Raw genomic sequence first — 15636 nt, 5'->3', positions numbered from 1 at the left:
CCTCTTCCTCTTCCTCAGTCTCCTCAACTCTCTGTCTCCTCCTCCTCCTCTTCCTCAGTCTCCTGAACTCTCTGTCTCCTCCTCTTCCTCAGTCTCCTGAACTCTCTGTCTCCTCCTCTTCCTCAGTCTCCTGAACTCTGTCTCCTCCTCTTCCTCAGTCTCCTGAACTCTCTGTCTCCTCCTCTTCCTCAGTCTCCTGAACTCTCTGTCTTTTCCTCAGTCTCCTGAACTCTCTGTCTCCTCCTCTTCCTCAGTCTCCTGAACTCTCTGCCTCCTCCTCTTCCTCAGTCTCCTGAACTCTCTGCCTCCTCCTCTTCCTCAGTCTCCTCCTCTTCCTCAGTCTCCTGAACTCTCTGTCTCTTCCTCAGTCTCCTGAACTCTCTGTCTCCTCCTCTTCCTCAGTCTCCTGAACTCTCTGTCTCCTCCTCTTCCTCAGTCTCCTCCTCTTCCTCAGTCTCCTGAACTCTCTGTCTCCTCCTCTTCCTCAGTCTCCTGAACTCTCTGTCTCCTCCTCTTCCTCAGTCTCCTGAACTCTCTGTCTCCTCCTCTTCCTCAGTCTCCTGAACTCTCTGTCTCCTCCTCTTCCTCAGTCTCCTGAACTCTCTGCCTCCTCCTCTTCCTCAGTCTCCTGAACTCTCTGCCTCCTCTTCCTCAGTCTCCTGAACTCTCTGTCTCCTCCTCTTCCTCAGTCTCCTGAACTCTCTGCCTCCTCCTCTTCCTCAGTCTCCTGAACTCTCTGTCTCCTCCTCTTCCTCAGTCTCCTGAACTCTCTGCCTCCTCCTCTTCCTCAGTCTCCTCAACTCTCTGTCTCCTCCTCTTCCTCAGTCTCCTGAACTCTCTGTCTCCTCCTCTTCCTCAGTCTCCTGAACTCTCTGCCTCCTCCTCTTCCTCAGTCTCCTGAACTCTCTGTCTCCTCCTCTTCCTCAGTCTCCTGAACTCTCCGTCTCCTCCTCTTCCTCAGTCTCCTGAACTCTCTGTCTCCTCCTCTTCCTCAGTCTCCTGAACTCTCTGTCTCCTCCTCTTCCTCAGTCTCCTGAACTCTCTGTCTCCTCCTCTTCCTCAGTCTCCTGAACTCTCTGTCTCCTCCTCTTCCTCAGTCTCCTGAACTCTCTGTCTCCTCCTCTTCCTCAGTCTCCTGAACTCTCTGTCTCCTCCTCTTCCTCAGTCTCCTCCTCTTCCTCAGTCTCCTGAACTCTCTGTCTCTTCCTCAGTCTCCTGAACTCTCTGTCTCCTCCTCTTCCTCAGTCTCCTGAACTCTCTGTCTCCTCCTCTTCCTCAGTCTCCTCCTCTTCCTCAGTCTCCTGAACTCTCTGTCTCCTCCTCTTCCTCAGTCTCCTGAACTCTCTGTCTCCTCCTCTTCCTCAGTCTCCTGAACTCTCTGTCTCCTCCTCTTCCTCAGTCTCCTGAACTCTCTGTCTCCTCCTCTTCCTCAGTCTCCTGAACTCTCTGCCTCCTCCTCTTCCTCAGTCTCCTGAACTCTCTGCCTCCTCTTCCTCAGTCTCCTGAACTCTCTGTCTCCTCCTCTTCCTCAGTCTCCTGAACTCTCTGCCTCCTCCTCTTCCTCAGTCTCCTGAACTCTCTGTCTCCTCCTCTTCCTCAGTCTCCTGAACTCTCTGCCTCCTCCTCTTCCTCAGTCTCCTCAACTCTCTGTCTCCTCCTCTTCCTCAGTCTCCTGAACTCTCTGTCTCCTCCTCTTCCTCAGTCTCCTGAACTCTCTGCCTCCTCCTCTTCCTCAGTCTCCTGAACTCTCTGCCTCCTCCTCTTCCTCAGTCTCCTGAACTCTCTGCCTCTTCCTCAGTCTCCTGAACTCTCTGTCTCCTCCTCTTCCTCAGTCTCCTGAACTCTCCGTCTCCTCCTCTTCCTCAGTCTCCTGAACTCTCCGTCTCCTCCTCTTCCTCAGTCTCCTGAACTCTCTGTCTCCTCCTCTTCCTCAGTCTCCTGAACTCTCTATCTCCTCTTCTTCCTCAGTCTCCTGAACTCTCTGCCTCCTCCTCTTCCTCAGTCTCCTGAACTCTCCTCCTCCTCCTCTTCCTCAGTCTCCTGAACTCTCTGTCTCCTCCTCTTCCTCAGTCTCCTGAACTCTCTGTCTCTTCCTCAGTCTCCTGAACTCTCTGTCTCCTCCTCTTCCTCAGTCTCCTGAACTCTCCGCCTCCTCCTCAGTCTCCTGAACTCTCTGTCTCCTCCTCTTCCTCAGTCTCCTGAACTCTCTGTCTCCTCCTCTTCCTCAGTCTCCTGAACTCTCTGTCTCCTCCTCTTCCTCAGTCTCCTGAACTCTCCGTCTCCTCCTCTTCCTCAGTCTCCTGAACTCTCTGTCTCCTCTTCTTCCTCAGTCTCCTGAACTCTCTGTCTCCTCCTCTTCCTCAGTCTCCTGAACTCTCTGTCTCCTCCTCTTCCTCAGTCTCCTGAACTCTCTGTCTCCTCCTCTTCCTCAGTCTCCTGAACTCTCTGTCTCCTCCTCTTCCTCAGTCTCCTGAACTCTCCGTCTCCTCCTCTTCCTCAGTCTCCTGAACTCTCTGTCTCCTCCTCTTCCTCAGTCTCCTGAACTCTCTGTCTCCTCCTCTTCCTCAGTCTCCTGAACTCTCTGTCTCCTCCTCTTCCTCAGTCTCCTGAACTCTCTGTCTCCTCCTCTTCCTCAGTCTCCTGAACTCTCTGTCTCCTCCTCTTCCTCAGTCTCCTGAACTCTCTGCCTCCTCCTCTTCCTCAGTCTCCTGAACTCTCTGTCTCCTCCTCTTCCTCAGTCTCCTGAACTCTCCGTCTCCTCCTCTTCCTCAGTCTCCTGAACTCTCTGTCTCCTCCTCTTCCTCAGTCTCCTGAACTCTCTGTCTCCTCCTCTTCCTCAGTCTCCTGAACTCTCTGTCTCCTCCTCTTCCTCAGTCTCCTGAACTCTCTGTCTCCTCCTCTTCCTCAGTCTCCTGAACTCTCTGTCTCCTCCTCTTCCTCAGTCTCCTGAACTCTCTGTCTCCTCCTCTTCCTCAGTCTCCTCCTCTTCCTCAGTCTCCTGAACTCTCTGTCTCTTCCTCAGTCTCCTGAACTCTCTGTCTCCTCCTCTTCCTCAGTCTCCTGAACTCTCTGTCTCCTCCTCTTCCTCAGTCTCCTCCTCTTCCTCAGTCTCCTGAACTCTCTGTCTCCTCCTCTTCCTCAGTCTCCTGAACTCTCTGTCTCCTCCTCTTCCTCAGTCTCCTGAACTCTCTGTCTCCTCCTCTTCCTCAGTCTCCTGAACTCTCTGTCTCCTCCTCTTCCTCAGTCTCCTGAACTCTCTGCCTCCTCCTCTTCCTCAGTCTCCTGAACTCTCTGCCTCCTCTTCCTCAGTCTCCTGAACTCTCTGTCTCCTCCTCTTCCTCAGTCTCCTGAACTCTCTGCCTCCTCCTCTTCCTCAGTCTCCTGAACTCTCTGTCTCCTCCTCTTCCTCAGTCTCCTGAACTCTCTGCCTCCTCCTCTTCCTCAGTCTCCTCAACTCTCTGTCTCCTCCTCTTCCTCAGTCTCCTGAACTCTCTGTCTCCTCCTCTTCCTCAGTCTCCTGAACTCTCTGCCTCCTCCTCTTCCTCAGTCTCCTGAACTCTCTGTCTCCTCCTCTTCCTCAGTCTCCTGAACTCTCCGTCTCCTCCTCTTCCTCAGTCTCCTGAACTCTCTGTCTCCTCCTCTTCCTCAGTCTCCTGAACTCTCTGTCTCCTCCTCTTCCTCAGTCTCCTGAACTCTCTGTCTCCTCCTCTTCCTCAGTCTCCTGAACTCTCTGTCTCCTCCTCTTCCTCAGTCTCCTGAACTCTCTGTCTCCTCCTCTTCCTCAGTCTCCTGAACTCTCTGTCTCCTCCTCTTCCTCAGTCTCCTCCTCTTCCTCAGTCTCCTGAACTCTCTGTCTCTTCCTCAGTCTCCTGAACTCTCTGTCTCCTCCTCTTCCTCAGTCTCCTGAACTCTCTGTCTCCTCCTCTTCCTCAGTCTCCTCCTCTTCCTCAGTCTCCTGAACTCTCTGTCTCCTCCTCTTCCTCAGTCTCCTGAACTCTCTGTCTCCTCCTCTTCCTCAGTCTCCTGAACTCTCTGTCTCCTCCTCTTCCTCAGTCTCCTGAACTCTCTGTCTCTTCCTCAGTCTCCTGAACTCTCTGCCTCCTCCTCTTCCTCAGTCTCCTGAACTCTCTGCCTCCTCTTCCTCAGTCTCCTGAACTCTCTGTCTCCTCCTCTTCCTCAGTCTCCTGAACTCTCTGCCTCCTCCTCTTCCTCAGTCTCCTGAACTCTCTGTCTCCTCCTCTTCCTCAGTCTCCTGAACTCTCTGCCTCCTCCTCTTCCTCAGTCTCCTCAACTCTCTGTCTCCTCCTCTTCCTCAGTCTCCTGAACTCTCTGTCTCCTCCTCTTCCTCAGTCTCCTGAACTCTCTGCCTCCTCCTCTTCCTCAGTCTCCTGAACTCTCTGCCTCCTCCTCTTCCTCAGTCTCCTGAACTCTCTGCCTCTTCCTCAGTCTCCTGAACTCTCTGTCTCCTCCTCTTCCTCAGTCTCCTGAACTCTCCGTCTCCTCCTCTTCCTCAGTCTCCTGAACTCTCCGTCTCCTCCTCTTCCTCAGTCTCCTGAACTCTCTGTCTCCTCCTCTTCCTCAGTCTCCTGAACTCTCTATCTCCTCTTCTTCCTCAGTCTCCTGAACTCTCTGCCTCCTCCTCTTCCTCAGTCTCCTGAACTCTCCTCCTCCTCCTCTTCCTCAGTCTCCTGAACTCTCTGTCTCCTCCTCTTCCTCAGTCTCCTGAACTCTCTGTCTCTTCCTCAGTCTCCTGAACTCTCTGTCTCCTCCTCTTCCTCAGTCTCCTGAACTCTCCGCCTCCTCCTCAGTCTCCTGAACTCTCTGTCTCCTCCTCTTCCTCAGTCTCCTGAACTCTCTGTCTCCTCCTCTTCCTCAGTCTCCTGAACTCTCTGTCTCCTCCTCTTCCTCAGTCTCCTGAACTCTCCGTCTCCTCCTCTTCCTCAGTCTCCTGAACTCTCTGTCTCCTCTTCTTCCTCAGTCTCCTGAACTCTCTGTCTCCTCCTCTTCCTCAGTCTCCTGAACTCTCTGTCTCCTCCTCTTCCTCAGTCTCCTGAACTCTCTGTCTCCTCCTCTTCCTCAGTCTCCTGAACTCTCTGCCTCCTCCTCTTCCTCAGTCTCCTGAACTCTCCGTCTCCTCTTCCTCAGTCTCCTGAACTCTCTGCCTCCTCCTCTTCCTCAGTCTCCTGAACTCTCTGTCTCCTCCTCTTCCTCAGTCTCCTGAACTCTCTGTCTCCTCTTCCTCAGTCTCCTGAACTCTCTGTCTCCTCCTCTTCCTCAGTCTCCTGAACTCTCTGTCTCCTCCTCTTCCTCAGTCTCCTGAACTCTCTGCCTCCTCCTCTTCCTCAGTCTCCTGAACTCTCTGCCTCCTCCTCTTCCTCAGTCTCCTGAACTCTCTGCCTCCTCCTCTTCCTCAGTCTCCTGAACTCTCCGTCTCCTCCTCTTCCTCAGTCTCCTGAACTCTCTGTCTCCTCCTCTTCCTCAGTCTCCTGAACTCTCTGTCTCCTCCTCTTCCTCAGTCTCGTGAACTCTCTGCCTCCTCCTCTTCCTCAGTCTCGTGAACTCTCTGCCTCCTCCTCTTCCTCAGTCTCCTGAACTCTCCGCCTCCTCCTCTTCCTCAGTCTCCTGAACTCTCTGCCTCCTCCTCTTCCTCAGTCTCCTGAACTCTCTGCCTCCTCCTCTTCCTCAGTCTCCTGAACTCTCCGTCTCCTCCTCTTCCTCAGTCTCCTGAACTCTCTGTCTCCTCCTCTTCCTCAGTCTCCTGAACTCTCTGTCTCCTCCTCTTCCTCAGTCTCGTGAACTCTCTGCCTCCTCCTCTTCCTCAGTCTCGTGAACTCTCTGCCTCCTCCTCTTCCTCAGTCTCCTGAACTCTCCGCCTCCTCCTCTTCCTCAGTCTCCTGAACTCTCTGCCTCCTCCTCTTCCTCAGTCTCCTGAACTCTCTGCCTCCTCCTCTTCCTCAGTCTCCTGAACTCTCCGTCTCCTCCTCTTCCTCAGTCTCCTGAACTCTCTGCCTCCTCCTCTTCCTCAGTCTCCTCAACTCTCTGCCTCCTCCTCTTCCTCAGTCTCCTGAACTCTCTGCCTCCTCCTCTTCCTCAGTCTCCTGAACTCTCTGCCTCCTCCTCTTCCTCAGTCTCCTCAACTCTCTGCCTCCTCCTCTTCCTCAGTCTCCTGAACTCTCTGTCTCCTCCTCTTCCTCAGTCTCCTGAACTCTCTGCCTCCTCCTCTTCCTCAGTCTCCTGAACTCTCTGTCTCCTCCTCTTCCTCAGTCTCCTGAACTCTCTGTCTCCTCCTCTTCCTCAGTCTCCTGAACTCTCTGTCTCCTCCTCTTCCTCAGTCTCCTGAACTCTCCTCCTCCTCCTCTTCCTCAGTCTCCTGAACTCTCCGCCTCCTCCTCTTCCTCAGTCTCCTGAACTCTCTGCCTCCTCCTCTTCCTCAGTCTCCTGAACTCTCTGCCTCCTCCTCTTCCTCAGTCTCGTGCCGGCATGATCAGCACGGTGGAGGTGCTGAAGCTGATGGAGGCCTTCGTCAACGAGCCCAACTACACGGTGTGGAGCGACCTCAGCTGCAACCTGGGCGTCCTGTCCTCCCTGCTCTCACACACCGACTTCCACGAGGAGATCCAGGAGTTCATACGAGACCTCTTCACCCCCATCGGCCTCAAGCTGGGCTGGGACAGCAGGCCGGGAGAAGGTGAGGAGGGGGAGGGGGAGGGGGAGAGGGGAGGAGGAGGAGAGGAGGAGGAGGGGAGGAGGGGGAGGAGGAGGTGAGGAGGGGGAGGGGGAGGTGAGGAGGGAGAGAAGGGGAGGGGGAGGAGTGAATGTGTGAGAGTGAATGTGAGACTCTGAATGTGTGAGAGTGAATGTGAGACTCTGAATGTGTGAGAGTGAGAGTGAATGTGAGACTCTGAATGTGTGAGAGTGAATGTGTGAGAGTGAATGTGAGACTCTGAATGTGAGACTCTGAATGTGTGAGAGTGAATGTGAGACTCTGAATGTGAGACTCTGAATGTGAGACTCAATGTGTGAGAGTGAATGTGAGACTCTGAATGTGAGACTCTGAATGTGAGACTCTGAATGTGTGAGAGTGAATGTGAGACTCTGAATGTGAGACTCTGAATGTGTGAGAGTGAATGTGAGACTCTGAATGTGAGACTCTGAATGTGTGAGAGTGAATGTGAGACTCTGAATGTGAGACTCTGAATGTGTGAGAGTGAATGTGAGACTCTGAATGTGTGAGAGTGAATGTGTGAGAGTGAATGTGAGACTCTGAATGTGAGACTCTGAATGTGTGAGAGTGAATGTGAGACTCTGAATGTGTGAGAGTGGCTGGAAGATCAGAGAAGCAGTATATAAATGTCCATTAGGACGTTCAGGTTTGGTTTCAGATCAATGGCCTTTTGTTTAAAGGCCAACTTGCAGGTTAAACCCTACCCTTCAGTTATGGGTAGTTTACATCATTGGTATCTAATTTCATTATTTATTTATTTCCATTTGACCCCGTAAATGCCACTCAGAAAGGGTTAAAAAGGTCCATGCACGAATAACATGCACGGAGCAAATCTAAAAGCTTATCAGACGCTAGCAGGGCCGTGACGTCACTTCAGGCAACTTATGCCTTATGCCCGTCCGGGTCATAGTACTACTGGCTATATGGCTCTGGCTAACGTTACCCCGCTAACGTTAGCATTATGGCTACTGTCGTGAACCATTTTAGATCGGGGCATGTAGAGGAGTTTGGGGAACGAGTAAAATGTGCAGGTCCTCTTCTCAGACCTGTGGGGAAAAGCACTGCACGCATCATGCCGGCTAGCAAGCTACACGTCGCGGCATGTTGATAGCACAATAGTAGCACACTCGGTGCATCACAGTCACGAAACGGGCTACCACGATAGCTATTAGCTAACTAGCGTTAACGTTACAAGCTCAAACACCTTATAACTACTACTATTGTCGTGTCCATAAGTTCCCTGGCAGAATACTTGTGAGGACAAAGGTATACAAAGAGGAGAGAACTATTTTAAATCGGGTATTGTTAGGAGTTTCGAGAATGCTGGCTACCAAGCTAAGCTAAGCTACGTTAGCTAACTTAGCTACTAACGTTATATACACTATGTACAACGACACAATGATTTACATTATTACAAATATGGTAACGTGGTTGTGGCTTTTACAAATAGTGGTTAGCTTTAGAGATGAATGGCTATGATCACGGAGCAATAGTGTTAGGTGAAACCAGGGGCGGACCTTCCTATAGGCGGTCGCCTAGAGCGCCACCCAGAGGGGGGCGCCAAAAAAAAAAAAAATTCGTTTTGGCGCCCCCCTCTATATCTGCAACCATTATTTTTACATAAAAAAAATTCTAACATAAGGGAAAATGAGCCAAAAATCTAAAACGGTCGGTCGGTCTGAGCCTCAGCTGAGAGGTGTTCACAGTCAGAACATGCTAGAGCGCTGTGCATTGATGGGTATCGGTCAAGTGTTTATAGAATTGAGCGTTGAGGAAAGAAAGACTAACGTTAGAGAACTATGAAGAGGCAAAAGCGCAGTGGTGAATCTCGCCTAGGGTGCCAAATGTGCTAGGTCCGCCCCTGGGTGAAACAGAGACTAGCTCCTCGGCTAGTAGTAACAAGAAGGCTCTCTGCTTGCTGCCACTACCTGCCTGTGACTCTCAGAGCCCCTCGCTGCCCTGCACCTGATGTGACGTCATCATTAAGATGACACACGCACGCTATGAACCATGGATTAAAATATGCATGTGCGTGAGGTTGTGGTTTGGTCGACAAAATAAAACGTTAAAACTGGGTCAATTTCGATAATCTTTTTCCCCCTCTTCATTGAAAGTCAGCGTTGGCCTAGTCACATTTTTTATTGAACAAAAATACAACCTGCAAGTTGGCCTTTAAGTCGTCCTCCACTAATGTTGAGAAGCGTGTGTCTCTTGTTACACATTATTAGAAGCCATTTCGGTCCAAAGGCACCTGCACCAGTGTTTTGCTTTTTGACATATCGGGAGCAAAAATCGTAATGGTTAATTGTAAGTAATTATTCTATAGGTAATTCTCCTTCCCAGAACTACATAGTGGAGCTTTAACGTGTTGAGGTGTTATAAAGCAAGGCTAGGTAGTAGTGTCAGGGTGTTTTTAAAACAAGGCTAGGTAGTAGTGTCAGGGTGTTATAAAACAAGGCTAGGTAGTAGTGTCAGGGTGTTTTAAAACAAGGCTAGGTAGTAGTGTCAGGGTGTTTTAAAGCAAGGCTAGGTAGTAGTGTCGGGGTGTTTTAAAACAAGGCTAGGTAGTAGTGTCAGGGTGTTTTAAAGCAAGGCTAGGTAGTAGTGTCAGGGTGTTTTTAAAACAAGGCTAGGTAGTAGTGTCAGGGTGTTTTAAAGCAAGGCTAGGTAGTAGTGTCAGAGTGTTTTTAAAGCAAGGCTAGGTAGTAGTGTCAGGGTGTTATAAAGCAAGGCTAGGTAGTAGTGTCAGGGTGTTTTAAAGCAAGGCTAGGTAGTAGTGTCAGGGTGTTTTAAAGCAAGGCTAGGTAGTAGTGTCAGGGTGTTTTAAAGCAAGGCTAGGTAGTAGTGTCAGGGTGTTTTTAAAGCAAGGCTAGGTAGTAGTGTCAGGGTGTTTTTAAAGCAAGGCTAGGTAGTAGTGTCAGGGTGTTTTAAAGCAAGGCTAGGTAGTAGTGTCAGGGTGTTTTAAAGCAAGGCTAGGTAGTAGTGTCAGGGTGTTTTAAAGCAAGGCTAGGTAGTAGTGTCAGGGTGTTTTTAAAGCAAGGCTAGGTAGTAGTGTCGGGGTGTTTTTAAAGCAAGGCTAGGTAGTAGTGTCAGGGTGTTTTAAAGCAAGGCTAGGTAGTAGTGTCAGGGTGTTTTAAAGCAAGGCTAGGTAGTAGTGTCAGGGTGTTTTTAAAGCAAGGCTAGGTAGTAGTGTCAGGGTGTTATAAAGCAAGGCTAGGTAGTAGTGTCAGGGTGTTTTAAAGCAAGGCTAGGTAGTAGTGTCAGGGTGTTTTAAAGCAAGGCTAGGTAGTAGTGTCAGGGTGTTTTAAAGCAAGGCTAGGTAGTAGTGTCAGGGTGTTTTTAAAGCAAGGCTAGGTAGTAGTGTCAGGGTGTTTTTAAAGCAAGGCTAGGTAGTAGTGTCAGGGTGTTTTAAAGCAAGGCTAGGTAGTAGTGTCAGGGTGTTTTAAAGCAAGGCTAGGTAGTAGTGTCAGGGTGTTTTAAAGCAAGGCTAGGTAGTAGTGTCAGGGTGTTTTTAAAGCAAGGCTAGGTAGTAGTGTCGGGGTGTTTTTAAAGCAAGGCTAGGTAGTAGTGTCAGGGTGTTTTAAAGCAAGGCTAGGTAGTAGTGTCAGGGTGTTTTTAAAACAAGGCTAGGTAGTAGTGTCAGGGTGTTTTAAAGCAAGGCTAGGTAGTAGTGTCAGGGTGTTTTAAAGCAAGGCTAGGTAGTAGTGTCAGGGTGTTATAAAGCAAGGCTAGGTAGTAGTGTCAGGGTGTTTTAAAGCAAGGCTAGGTAGTAGTGTGAGGGTGTTTTAAAGCAAGGCTAGGTAGTAGTGTCAGGGTGTTATAAAGCAAGGCTAGGTAGTAGTGTCAGGGTGTTTTAAAGCAAGGCTAGGTAGTAGTGTCAGGGTGTTATAAAGCAAGGCTAGGTAGTAGTGTCAGGGTGTTTTAAAGCAAGGCTAGGTAGTAGTGTCAGGGTGTTTTAAAGCAAGGCTAGGTAGTAGTGTCAGGGTGTTATAAAGCAAGGCTAGGTAGTAGTGTCAGGGTGTTTTTAAAGCAAGGCTAGGTAGTAGTGTCAGGGTGTTATAAAGCAAGGCTAGGTAGTAGTGTCAGGGTGTTTTAAAGCAAGGCTAGGTAGTAGTGTCAGGGTGTTTTAAAGCAAGGCTAGGTAGTAGTGTCAGGGTGTTTTAAAGCAAGGCTAGGTAGTAGTGTCAGGGTGTTTTTAAAGCAAGGCTAGGTAGTAGTGTCAGGGTGTTTTTAAAGCAAGGCTAGGTAGTAGTGTCAGGGTGTTTTAAAGCAAGGCTAGGTAGTAGTGTCAGGGTGTTTTAAAGCAAGGCTAGGTAGTAGTGTCAGGGTGTTTTAAAGCAAGGCTAGGTAGTAGTGTCAGGGTGTTTTTAAAGCAAGGCTAGGTAGTAGTGTCGGGGTGTTTTTAAAGCAAGGCTAGGTAGTAGTGTCAGGGTGTTTTAAAGCAAGGCTAGGTAGTAGTGTCAGGGTGTTTTTAAAACAAGGCTAGGTAGTAGTGTCAGGGTGTTTTAAAGCAAGGCTAGGTAGTAGTGTCAGGGTGTTTTAAAGCAAGGCTAGGTAGTAGTGTCAGGGTGTTATAAAGCAAGGCTAGGTAGTAGTGTCAGGGTGTTTTAAAGCAAGGCTAGGTAGTAGTGTGAGGGTGTTTTAAAGCAAGGCTAGGTAGTAGTGTCAGGGTGTTATAAAGCAAGGCTAGGTAGTAGTGTCAGGGTGTTTTAAAGCAAGGCTAGGTAGTAGTGTCAGGGTGTTATAAAGCAAGGCTAGGTAGTAGTGTCAGGGTGTTTTAAAGCAAGGCTAGGTAGTAGTGTCAGGGTGTTTTAAAGCAAGGCTAGGTAGTAGTGTCAGGGTGTTATAAAGCAAGGCTAGGTAGTAGTGTCAGGGTGTTTTAAAACAAGGCTAGGTAGTAGTGTCAGGGTGTTTTAAAGCAAGGCTAGGTAGTAGTGTCAGGGTGTTTTAAAGCAAGGCTAGGTAGTAGTGTCAGAATGTTTTAAAGCAAGGCTAGGTAGTAGTGTCAGGGTGTTTTAAAGCAAGGCTAGGTAGTAGTGTCAGGGTGTTTTAAAGCAAGGCTAGGTAGTAGTGTCAGGGTGTTTTAAAGCAAGGCTAGGTAGTAGTGTCAGGGTGTTTTAAAGCAAGGCTAGGTAGTAGTGTCAGGGTGTTTTAAAGCAAGGCTAGGGATTAGTGTCAGGGTGTTTTAAAGCAAGGCTAGGTAGTAGTGTCAGGGTGTTTTAAAGCAAGGCTAGGTAGTAGTGTCAGGGTGTCTCCTAGCTGCTATTCAGGCTGGCCTTCAGCTGCTCTGCTCTCCTCCGTCCCCCCAGGCCACCTGGACGCCCTGCTGAGGGGGCTGGTTCTGGGCAAGCTGGGCAAGGCGGGGGACAAGGCCACGCTGGAGGAGGCCCGGCGGAGATTCAAGGACCACACGGAGGGCAAACAGAACCTGCCTGCAGACCTCAGGAGCCCAGTAAGCACTGAGCAACACACGCATACAGTACATCCAGTACATACACACCAGTACATCCAGGGAACAAAATAAGCACCCGCCAAATGCCAATGGCGTGTAGATTTCCTCTTTGGCTGGTAAATTACAGAGGCTACTCGGCCACTCTGGCGTGTAAAATAATTGGGAGCCATATGAGCATATTAGAGTATTATATCAGGGCTATACAGTGCAAGCATTTCATTCATTTAAAAATAGATTTGTGCGAACCGGAAAAATCATTTAGGAGCACAGTGTGCGAGTAAATCGTCTTGCGTAGTGGCCGTGTCAACTACTGCGCAATTGTCATTTCATGACGAGACACGGAGCAGCGTGGATCAGCTCTGGAACAACTGATCTCGAGTCTGCTTCTACCAACTCTGCGAGCAGCGGTTCCAACATGCTTTGCATCCTCGCCAGTCCTGTATACCCACGTCGCGCAAAAAAACAATAACTACTTAATGTTATCTGCTAACTGAGTACTCCAACTAAGCTAACCTGCTAACGCTAACTACTGCTAACGCTAATCACTGGGGACGCTCGGAGGCATAGTGAGGGAAGGAGGGGCTGAGAATCTCTGTCTCTCTCCGTCTATCTTGTGTGTGTGTGTCTCGCTCTCTCTCTCCCTCTCTCCATCTCTCCTGAACCTATTTCATTCAAAAGGAAGATATTGATGGACAGTAGCTATATTATATAGCTCAGTAGCTGTAACAGAATAATTGTATTAATACTATTGATTAACTACTATTCAATAGCGTTTAAATTATAATGAATTAAATTATTGTATACGTTATTTTCCCTCTACGAGCTCCTGGAGAGGAGAAGAGCTACAGTGTAATATAATAAAAGAAGAAAAGATTCTCAAATGTGTTGTGTTTTCTTGTGCAGCTCATAGTATTTATCAAGAGGCTGCGACACATTCTAAGCAAGCAGCTTTTTTTTCCTTCTTTGCTTTTTTTTTTTTTTATATTTAATTTAATTTAATAAAATTTCTTTAAAGATATCTTTTAGGGGATTTCGGCTTTATTAGATAAGACATGAGTGACATGAATCAGGGGTAGAGAGGAGGGCATGACGTGCAACAAACGTCTTTTCAAACCAGGACAACTACATGGAATGTGCTCCAACTGCTGATTCTTATTATTTATTATTATTTATTTGAGAGGGTACTACTCAGTATATCTTAGAGGGTACTACTCGGTATATCTTAGAGGGTACTACTCGGTATATCTTAGAGGGTACTGCTCAGTATATCTTAGAGGGTACTACTCAGTATATCTTAGAGGGTACTACTCAGTATATCTTAGAGGGTACTGCTCGGTATATCTTAGAGGGTACTACTCGGTGTATCTTAGAGGGTACTGCTCAGTATATCTTAGAGGGTACTGCTCAGTATATCTTAGAGGGTACTGCTCGGTATATCTTAGAGGGTACTACTCGGTATATCTTAGAGGGTACTGCTCAGTATATCTTAGAGGGTACTACTCAGTATATCTTAGAGGGTACTACTCAGTATATCTTAGAGGGTACTACTCAGTATATCTTAGAGGGTACTACTCGGTATATCTTAGAGGGTACTACTCAGTATATCTTAGAGGGTACTACTCAGTATATCTTAGAGGGTACTACTCAGTATATCTTAGAGGGTACTGCTCAGTATATCTTAGAGGGTACTACTCAGTATATCTTAGAGGGTACTACTCAGTATATCTTAGAGGCTACTACTCAGTATATCTTAGAGCAGGGGTGGGCAATTATTTTTCCCGGGGGGCCGAATGAGCAACTGAAAATATGTTGGGGGGCCGGGCCAAAATTCCAAACTCAATTATGCATAATATACATTTTATTTCTATATAAAAAGCAGTAAATGGCATTATTTTGACCCCTGGTAAGAGTGTATGTTATTATTTGGCAATTAAAAGGTGAGGTTAGCTTTCAAAAATATCATTTATTCAAATAGAATTTATTTCCAAAATGATAAACAAAATGTGAAACATTAATAACAAAGGGCATTTTGAGTTTCATATACTATTGAAACAAGGATTTTCTTAGCTTTCTAAAGACATCACATCATCTTATAGCAAAAATAAACAAGACATGTCACTGAACTGTGTAAAGAAAAGTGTCCCAGTTTTGTAGCCTTTTTTACTTTACATGCCTATATTAAACATTTAAGAAAAAAAAATATCAAGTGTCCCATTTCACTTGTTATATTTCCACATTTTAGTGTTCTTCAGTTCTTTTTTGTTTCATTCAGTGTGAGAAATCCAGTCTCTGTTGAGCTTTAACAAGTCCATCAAAGTCAGGTTGCATGTCTGAGGTGGAGATGCGAAGCACAGCTGCCAGATGTTCATCAGTGAGAGAGGATCTGTACCTGGACTTGGTAAACGAGAATGAGAATGTCTGTTCACATATGTAGGTGGATCCAAAGAGAACCAACATCTTCTGAGCATGTCTCCTAAGCCTATATTGTGCGTGTGAACGTTGACATGAAAAGAAAAAAGTAAAAAAAAAAAAAAAAAAAAATTATCATGTAATCTTTCGCGGGCCGGTCAGAATCATCCCGCGGGCCGTACAATGCCCAGGTCTGTCTTAGAGGGTACTACTCAGTATATCTTAGAGGGTACTACTTGTTATGTACTAGAGGCCTGGTCACTCCTGTGTCACCAGGGCAGGCAGGTGAGGGCTGCCAATTAGCCAATTAGTGCTGATTGGTTACCTGCTGGGGAGCTTCAAAGGCAGACCCAGAAACACATGCACGGTCTGTGCCTAGTGAAAGAGCTGTCAGGTTCTTACAGTCCTTGTCCGTTGGGTTACCAGTACATTAGCTTATAGTTATATTAGTAGTTCCTTGGTTTAGTAGCATTTTTGAGTTAGAGCACAGGGTTTTGGTGTTGATTACACATAGGTTGCGTACCCATGAGCCAGGGTCGTAACAATTGGGCGCTCGTCCGGGATCTTTTACCCCTAGCACTTTGTTTGGTGATTTTTTTTTGTGTTGCACGGGGTGTCATCATATTATGGTTTGGGTGGTGTTCGTTACACATGGTGTAACGTGGGGGCTGAGCCATTTTCATCAAACAGGTGAGTATGCCGTATTTGTTTGTAATTTGATGTGACTACTTATGCTGTTAAAATATATAGTTTAGTAGGCACCACATGTAGATAGGGATATTATTTTCTGGTTGTTGGTTAGCGTCCGGTGCACCGCGTACTCCTGGGGCGGTCAATGAAATGATTGTATATGATCTTTGACTGGTAGCAGGTGTGGTTGAAGAAAGTTAGGTCTACAGGGCATTCGTTTAAGGGTAGGTAGGTTAGGGCGGCCAGGAAACACAGGTAGTGTGGTAGGGCTTGATTTAGTGTTTCTTAGGGTAGACATGTGGTAGGCCGGGGTTTTCTGCAGTTTAGACGTAGAAGCATATGTGGTCACATCAGGTTAGAA

At 47.9% G+C, this 15636-nt stretch overlaps 1 protein-coding gene across 2 annotated transcripts in view; it reads left to right on the top strand.

Annotated features, from left to right (window-relative positions):
* The window catches only part of npepps (aminopeptidase puromycin sensitive), an 85957-nt gene that overhangs the window by 45117 nt on the left and 25204 nt on the right, over positions 1–15636 (top strand). For both annotated transcript variants that reach the window (XM_084318890.1, XM_084318889.1), the window contains exons 17-18: positions 6469–6688; positions 12034–12176. In XM_084318890.1, the coding sequence (XP_084175016.1) occupies positions 6469–6688; positions 12034–12176 (363 nt within the window). The remainder of the gene's footprint in view (positions 1–6468; positions 6689–12033; positions 12177–15636) is intronic.

The sequence above is a fragment of the Notolepis coatsorum genome (assembly GCF_963971535.1).
Source record: "Notolepis coatsorum genome assembly, chromosome: 7".
Taxonomy (NCBI): domain Eukaryota; kingdom Metazoa; phylum Chordata; class Actinopteri; order Aulopiformes; family Paralepididae; genus Notolepis; species Notolepis coatsorum.
This window is presented reverse-complemented; position numbering and strand designations above follow the sequence as displayed.